The sequence below is a fragment of the Arachis ipaensis genome, chromosome B01 (genome assembly GCF_000816755.2).
Source record: "Arachis ipaensis cultivar K30076 chromosome B01, Araip1.1, whole genome shotgun sequence".
In the NCBI taxonomy this organism is placed as follows: domain Eukaryota; kingdom Viridiplantae; phylum Streptophyta; class Magnoliopsida; order Fabales; family Fabaceae; genus Arachis; species Arachis ipaensis.
The window spans coordinates 2,748,008-2,757,334 of record NC_029785.2 but is presented as its reverse complement, the minus strand read 5'-3'; the positions used below and the strand labels follow the sequence as shown (position 1 = coordinate 2,757,334).

The 9,327-nt window shown below is 32.3% G+C and overlaps 1 protein-coding gene across 1 annotated transcript in view; it reads left to right on the top strand.

The window, feature by feature from the left end:
- Positions 7,658-9,327, top strand: part of LOC107640405 (isoleucine N-monooxygenase 1-like) — a 2,739-nt gene continuing 1,069 nt past the window's right edge. The window contains exon 1 of the mRNA XM_016343949.2: positions 7,658-8,823. Within this exon, the coding sequence (XP_016199435.1) occupies positions 7,810-8,823 (1,014 nt within the window). The 5' untranslated portion in view covers positions 7,658-7,809. The remainder of the gene's footprint in view (positions 8,824-9,327) is intronic.

Sequence of the window (9,327 nt, the reverse complement as noted above, 5' to 3'; positions counted from 1 at the left end):
AATGTAATGTAGTGTGAGTTCGAGCCCTGTTATTATCACCAAAACAAATAAATTTAATAAGTTAAATTTATTCAAGTGAATAACGGTGTTGACCTTATAATCATATGATGTGTTTTGTCTGATTTTCAACATTGAAGCAGTAATAATAAGTATAAAGACAAGAGCTCTGAGCAAATAAAAATGAAACAAAAGAAAGAAAAAGTAGTATAATATAAATGAGAGAATTTCTTTAGTAAGAAAGTAAAGATTGTAACTTCTTTTTTAAAGGATATATATTACACATATTGTTTTTGTTTTTTTATTATAAAAAATCATAAAAAAAAACTTAGTCACGGTTTAAACCAGTGACTTTTTTTAATAAATTTATTTTAGGTTTTAAGTGATGTTTTTAATTGTCATATTTAAAAATAATCATTTAAAATTGTCTATAATCACGCTTTTAAACTAACGTGATCATAGAGTAAGTTATGATAACGATTTTAAAGGGGTAAATATTGTTTTGATTCCTAACGTTTAGGGCCAGAATCAAAACCGTGTCCAACGTAATTTTTGATTTAGAATTATCCTTAACGTTTTATTTTGTATTAAAACCGTCCTTTTAATTTTTTATGGACAAAAATACCCTCCACCACAACCAGCACCTTTACCACCACCACCACCTCCCTTACTCCCATCAAATATTAATAATCAGATTCAAGATCAGAACACCAACAATAACACATAAAAATAACAACATCAAATTCAACAACAAAATCAACACACAACAACAATGAAATAAAAAAAATAATAAATTAAAATCAAAATCAGAAGCAGAATCAAAGAAACAAAAACAAAGCATAAACAAAAGCAGACACAGATGCAAAAGCAGAAGAAGAAGCAGATGCAGATGCAAATACAGAAACAAAATCAAAAGCACATGCAGAAGCCAAAAATCGTGCAGCTGTACCACAATTCTCAAGTGAAGATGATGATAGCAGCCACGCAGCGACGGAACCGGACGCGGAAGCAGTGGCTTTGAGCTCGTCTCAGTCAGCAGAGTCTGCCGTTCCAGGGGCCGTCCGCGAGGCTCAAAGAACAAGCCAAAACTGCCAGTGGTAATCATAAGAGAGAGCTCCAACACGCATAACGCTCACATCCTTGAAGTCGCGAGTGGCTCCAACGTCTTCGACAGCGTTGCCACCTATGCGCGGCTCCACCGGCATGGTATCTACATCTTGAGCGGCAATAGAACCGTCACCAACGTCACCATCCGGGACCCCGCAGCGCCCGACTCTGTTGTCCTGCTCCATGGAAGGTTTGAGATACTGTCTCTCTCTGGCTTGTTCCTGCCGCCGCCTGGTCCGCCCGTGTTCCCCTTTTCCTCCCCCCTTGCGTCCTTTCCCCTTTTCCTTTCTTCCCTCCCCCCCGCGTGGGGAATCCTCCTAAATATAAAAGAAGAAACAGGAAAAATATTGCAGTGAAGTAGTCAACATGTTTTCTATTGTAAAAGATTAATTTTCTAGTGAAGTTACAACCTATCAGATTAAACATACAATAATCAAGTGTAAATTGAACCTGTCTCATCCGACTTTGAATGAACTTCTTATCCATAGACAATGCAGCAACTCCTTTACTCATGTGTCCAAGTGCACTACTTGCATTGCCCAATATATCAACACCTGAGAGAAGCTGAAGTGGTTGGCCTAGAAGATCCTTCCTGATATTTGATACAGCCATACTAATCATTGAACTCTGCCTCATGCACACATTCTCATGAAACTTCTGGTTTATCTTCACCTGGTTGAGGAGTATTATTATTATTATTATTAGCGGATTATCAATATATATTAAAAATAATGTCTGTAATAATAACTAGGGTTAAGTATAATTTTGGTCTTTAAGGTATAGGTAAAAAATTCTTTTTCGGCCCCAACCTTTTTTTGTATACAAAATGGTCCCTAAAGTTTAACTTGGTTTTAAAATCGTCCTTATGGTTTAACTTGGTTTTCAATTTTTGGCGGTGGAAGCGGAGGCAGAGGTGGATCGTGGATAGCTTTTTCTTCTTCTTCCCTTTTTCCTTCACAGGAGCATAAGCACTCTTCTTATTTTTCCCTTTTTTTTTATTTTATAATTTTTTTTTTTATTAGAATAAGGGTAATTTAGTAATAAAATTAAAAATTTTATTAAAAAGGACGCTTTTAATACGAAATAAAACGTTAAGGATGATTCTAAATCAAAAATTACGTTGGAGACGGTTTTGATTCTGACCCCTAAACATTAGGGACCAAAACAGTACTTATCCCCAATTTTAAATCTGGTATAACTATAGAATAAATTATGGTCATAATTTTTGTAATTACGATTTTAGACCGTAACCCTAAAGTATTTAATTTATAAAGTGATAACCGTGACTATAAAATTATGTTAACGATTTTAAAACGTGACCGTAAAATAAAAATATTTTAGTGTCTATATTGTGTTTGTACATTTTATGAGTAGCTTTCTCTTCTTTAATCATCTAATGAATTCTTGTGTATATTTGTAAGTTTTTTTTTCTCCCTATAATTGATTCCCCTCCCCGTATTTTCCCTAATTTAGTATCTGATCCATTCATTTTGAATGGTGAGCATTTATTGAAGAAAAGGGAAAATATGAATGTGATCCAAATCATGTGACTTATGTGCTCCCAGAACAGTTTCATTGCCATGCTGGATATATGAAAGCCAATGCAAAAACATGTTTAAAATGTTTCAAGACGTGTCTTAATATGAAGTATTTAAAATGCAAACTTTGGCTTATGCAATGGTGGGGACAACGCTTATTAATAATGGATATGTCACTGAAACTTCAATGACCCTTTATCCATCTGTCTCTATGTACTGTACTATGAAAATTCTATTAGAGATGTATAATTATTTATGTTTTCTTTTTAGTAAATTTAACGTTGCCGAGCTCGCCTCCTCCTTGGTCGTCGCCGAGCTCGCCTACTCGTTGGTCGTCGCCGACACCGCGTCCTCGCCGTTACTCGCCGCTGGTAATACTCTGTTCTTGATTTTTTGCTGCCTTCTGATTTTGATTTATTAGCTCGCCTCCTTCTAATTTTCTGTGCTTGATTTTATGATTTATTTGTCTGTGATTTTGATTTAGTTGCTGCCTTCTGATTTTGATTTTCTGTGCTTGATTTTGTTGCTGCCTTCTGATTTTGATTTTCTGTGCTTGATTTTGTTTTTTTATTTGCTGCCTTCTGATTTTGATTTTCTATGCTTGATTTATTTGTTATCTGTTCATGATTTTGTTTACTGGCTTCATTATTTGTTTGTTTGCTGGCTTCATGATTCTGAGGTTATTTGTTCATGAATTTGTTTGCTGGTTTCATGAATTTGTTTGCTGCTTCATGAAATCCTCTGAGACTGCTGATTACAAGGTGATAATACTCATTCACATTGCATTCAAATTCTCCTTTTGTCTGGTTTACTAATCACTTATGATACTGTTTAAAACAGAGGGCTACTGAACTAGAAGACATCATGCGTAGGAAGAATTCGACGATCTCAAAATTAAAGAAGGATTTGGTGGTTCTAGAACAAAAGGTAAGAAGCTGATACAAGATATTGTCATTTTGAGATGATAATGAATAATGACACACATAATTTTTCTAAGAAGTGGCCACATAACTGGTTTTTTTTCACTATTGAGTATATGTTTTGCAGCTTACTAGAGAACGCCGAGCCTCCTTCACTGCCTTTTATTTAATATTTAATTAAACCGGTTGAACTCCGGTTGAACTCCGATCGAACCAGTAAACTATTAAACCAGTGACTTTACCGGTTTATTGACCGGTCCGGTTCTCGCAACCTTAGTGTAATCACACTCTTTTAATGAGTGATTTTTGTTGGTGTTGAGCCTACTTGAATGAACTTAGATAAAAAAAATATTAAAAAAAATAATTTTTTTAATTTCTCATATCCTATTTTTTTTTAATTTTAAAATAAAATTAGTAAAAACAGAAATGAAAAATAAAACAAACCAAACACATGTATGGTGGATTGGTGGTCCAATTAACATTGAACGCCATTAATTTGAATTTTCCTTGACAACAGCATATGGAGCAATTATTTTAATGACTTGAACCATACATTTGTATCCATATCCCCCGGCCCACACTAATTTAGGAAATAACTAGTTTCCTAATTATTTGAAAGAAAAATCTTAAAAAAATGGCGTACTTAATTAGCTTATTTTTCTTTTTTTCCAAAGTTAGAAGTTAGACTTTAATTCGAAATTTATAGGTAAAGATGGAAAGATTATACTATTTGAGTTATAATTCGTTGGCGTACTTAACTTATTTCAGTGATATGTAATTATATGATTTGTTATGACATAGTTTTATATTTTTAACTAAAAATTTAGAGTTTGGCATTTGTTCATGAAAAAATAAAAAATTTTCTTGATGATATTATCCAAAAGAAAAAAGATGCATTGATAAAGAGTTAGAGACAGATATTTACCATCTCCGTTTTTAGAAAGAATTATTCTTATATCTTATTGAGACTATATAAAATAATACTGTATCTAAATTAATTGGGCCCAGTGATGCGTGAATATTTTTCTTATTTTTTTTAGTAAATTTACATTTAAATTGTTAAGTTTAATCAAAAATTAATTATCTTTTAGTCACTATGGATGCTATTTTGAGTCGTGTACAATTCTGTTTATTTCAGGTAGCATTCGGATGGATTTGATGGAATTTCTGTAAAAAAAGAGAAGAAAGCGAATGATGCTGTCAACCATAACCTCTCTACACTCAAACCTGAATAACTCGAGATACAGAGGTCCAATTGACGTGATTCCAGTGGCGTTAAAAAGCTAACTTTCAGACCTTTTCAACGATGTATAATAGTTCATACTTCTTTTCTATCAATTCTGTAAGGGTGGCGCCTAACTTGAGGTTTCTCAAATTAGGCGCCAAGATCAACTAAAGCCATTAATTCAAGGCAGCCAAGGTGGCGCCTAACTTGAGAATTTTAAGTTAGGCGCCAGACATAACATCAACACGCAAATTGGTGTTGCCCACTCCAAGTTAGGCGCACTCATTCTCAAGTTAAGCGCAGCAACACACGCACCAAGCGCCACCCCTTGCTACCCACTCCAAGTTAGGCGCCAACACCTATGAATCAAGTGGTTTCCAATTCTCTAAGAAGCTAGCACGCAATCTTCTATTAATTCTGATTTAAACTTTATTTTATTTAAAAATAGGAAAAGATATTATTTAGTTTTAGAAAATATATTTTACATTTATTAGGATTAGATATAAAAGAGAAAAGAATCAGCCCTTCGGGCTCACCTCTCTTCTCTTCTCTTCTACCTCATTCCGCAATTGATAATTTTTTTAGAATCCTAATTTTCTCTCTGAACCATGAGCAACTAAACCTCCACTGTTAAGGTTAGGAGCTCTGTCTATTGTATAGATTGATACTATTATTTTTCTATTTTAATTCATGTACTGATTTATAATTCAAGAATTTTTTTTCGTTCTTTATCTTATGAATTTGGGTGGAACGGAAGTATGACCCTTATTCTAATTGAGTTCTTATATAACCTAGAAAAGCTCTTTACTTGAACAACAGCTTGAAAATAATTTCTCCTAAATTTCTGATTATCTGGACTTAACGGGATACGTGACATATAATCCTCTTATATTTGGGTAATTAGAATTTCTGAGGCATATAACTAGAATTGAACTTCATCCTCTAATTGGAATTAAGTGACCAAGAAATTGGCAGTTGGTGAAGGTTAGAGGAGACTAAAAAGGTCTAAGGAATTAGGGTTTAGTCACTTATAGTTTCCATGAATTAAATCTTGCGTGATTAAAATAATTAGTAAGAAAAGTCAATTCGAAAAATAGATAACTCTAAAGCCTTAACTGTTTCTCCATATATTATTCATAATTTGTTTACTGCTTGCTTTCTGATATTCTGAATTACTGTTAATGCTTTTGAACCTTCAAACACCATTTTTTATTTGCCTAACTAAGCCAATCACTTAACTATTGTTGCTTAGTCCATCAATTCTCATGGGATCGACCCTCATTCACCTGAGGTACTACTTGGTACGACCCAATGCACTTGCCGATTAATTTGTGGTTATAAATTTCACACCACCCATATATAAATAATGAATAATTTAAATATTTTGAATAAAATTATTACAATTTACCTTTTGCTATAAGTCAATGTGGCCAAACTTACTGTTTTTGTCATGAAATTAATTTTTTAAACGTTTAAGTTTGATAGAAAAAGTTATATGCATGATTATATTTATATCTCTAACACGCTCTTTTAAGTAAGAACTTTTTTAGGTTTGCTTGAATTTTTGCATAAATTTTTTTTTATTTATCTTATATCAATTTTTTTCTCTTTTAAGAATAATAGGGATCAAATTCTACACATTTCGGTCATAAAAGCTCTGACAACATAGAGAAATGCTAGGAGATCAGTAGGTTTTATGATTTGTAATCATCAATTAGCTATCATTAATATTTTTAATGATGTGAAATTACATCTAATGGTGTGGAATTACTCACTTTTCTTTTACTCGTCAAATTTTAATAAAAGTGCTAGCTCCCAAGACTTTCTTGATAACATATTATGAAATTACTTATCTTAAAAGTTTAACCTAATAGAGAGATACATAAATACTTGTATATATCTCTCTAATAGATTCTTTATTTTAAATAGTTATTTTTAACTCAATGACATTGTGTGTGTGTGTGAATAATTATCTCTACTTATTATTCATGCTTGAATTTCAATTGTAAAGTATTATATTATCTGATTCAAGTGTATGTTTCTTCTTCTCAAATAAAGATTTAGGTTATTTGAGGCTTTATACATATATCAAACCGAACCAATCTAATTTAAGCTAAATGATTGAAGATGAACTTCAAATACAGTATTTAATATGTAATAACAAAAGGGAAAAAAAGAAAAAGAAAAAGAAATCAAAGCATACTCTACGTGCGTTACTTTATATCCATTACATTTTTGTGTTCACTATTTTTTTCCCTTAAAAAAAATACATATTGTCTCTTTGGGACGAACCTGGCCTTTTTTTTTTTCTATAAATAATAAGGGAAGTGCTAGGTAAACAATGACTATCTTGAATAACATAAACAATCACCAATCAAATAAAAATACACTACATCCTAATTTAATGCTATTAATTAAATTTAAGATTAATTTACTCTTTTAACCCTATTAATTCACATTATTCACACATTATTTAAAAATATTGTTGGTTACCTATACTTTTCCAAATAATACATATTCATCAAGTTAATAATACACACATACACCTTAGCTCTGTTCTATGTCCCTTTCACACAATCACAGAGGATTTATGGGATTGTCCCCTAGCTTTCTTGCATTTTTTGGTGTTTTTTTGTACAATTTTTCACCTACCTTATTAATTATATTATTGTTGTATTCAAAACCCTATTAATCTCTCACTTACAATCCAAAATGCAAAAAAACACACACCTTTGACCTTCCTTAAGTCCCAAACTATATGTATAATAATGACAATGATTATACTCTTATGATAAAAAAAAAGTTCACATTCAAAAACTATAATTTTTTACCCTTTTTGAGGGGTTTTTTTTAATCAACGTGCCAATATTTTTTGAATTTATTATAAAATATCACTTTTTCCAATTATCATCAATTATTTTTTTGGCGTTTATAAATAGATTACAAGGTTCCCAAATCTTACTCATCAAAAAACAATCAACAACTCTTCTCTTCTCATCCAACAAACCATAATAATTAAGCTATGGCTTACACTCTTACCCACTCCTTATCCCATGTCTTAGCCTCTTTGGCATCCTTAATTATTATGATTTCTAGCTTTACAATTCTCAAATTCCTAAGCCCTTTCTTTAATAAGAATAAAAAATCACATAAAATACCCAAATTACCCCCAGGTCCCAAACCATGGCCTATAGTAGGTCTTCTTCCTGAAATACTAACAAACAAACCGGTTTTCCGGTGGATTCACAAAGTCATGGAAGAAATGAACACCGAAATTGCATGTTTTCGCATAGGAAATGTCCATGTTATCCCTGTAACATGTCCTAAACTTGCTTGTGAATTCCTAAGAAAACATGATGCTGATTTTGCTACAAGGCCATTAAGCATGGCGACTGAAACCGCCACAAATGGTTACTTGACAACAGCACTTACACCCTTTGGAGAGCAATGGAGGAAAATGAAGAAAATAGTGGCCAATGATTTGTTGTCCCCACAAAAACATCAATGGCTTCAAGACAAAAGGGACCAAGAATCTAACAACCTTGTCTTTCATGTCTACAATAAGTGCATAAACAACAACAACAACAATAATAATAATATTAACAAGGACAATTGTTTTGGTCTTGTTAATGTTAGAAGTGTTGCAAGACACTATTGTTCCAATGTCGCAAAGAGGCTAATCTTCAACATAAGGCACTTTGGTGAGGGTGGCATTGATGGTGGGCCATCTTTTGAGGATGAGGAGCATCTTATTAGTGGCACTTTTAAATTGCTTAAGTACGTTTATGCATTTTGTGTCACCGATTACATGCCATGCTTGAAGGGATTATATGATTTTGATGGGCATGAGAGTGAGATTAAGGAGGCTATGAGGATTATGAACAAGTATCATGATCCAATCATTGAAGAGAGAATCAAGCAATGGAATGATGGGTTGCGGAATGAACAAGAGGACTTTCTTGACGTTTTGATCAATTTGAAAGATTCCAATAATGCACCATTGTTGACACCCATGGAGATCAAGTCACAAATTATAGTAAATTCTTTATTTTATGCTTCTACTAACTTCTCCTTTTATTACCTTAGCTTTTTTCTAATAATAGTTTTTCTCTTCTCTCTCTCTTAGCAAACACAACGAAATATTTTTAAATTTAAATGATGATAAAATTATTTATGAGAACAACTAGGAACCAAAAGCATATCAGCCAAAAATTAGCTAAAATATGTTTGGGTTCTATAAAAAATCGGGTTTTGATTTGTGCTCCGTGATCTCAGGAGCGGTTTTCAAACATATTATTCAAAAAGTGATTTTAATTAAACAGTTTTGTTTACTTTTTGGCTGGTCACATTTTGGTTCCATATACTTTTCCTTTTTTAATTATGCTAGTAAAAACCACATAAAAATTTATTTATCATTCATATTTTTCTTTCGATATTATTTATGTCACCAATATAAAAACAAAAATACTAAGTATCCAAATCTTTTTATAATAAAGTTTTTAATTATGTCTGTGCTTCTCTTTCTCCTTCTTTTTCTTGC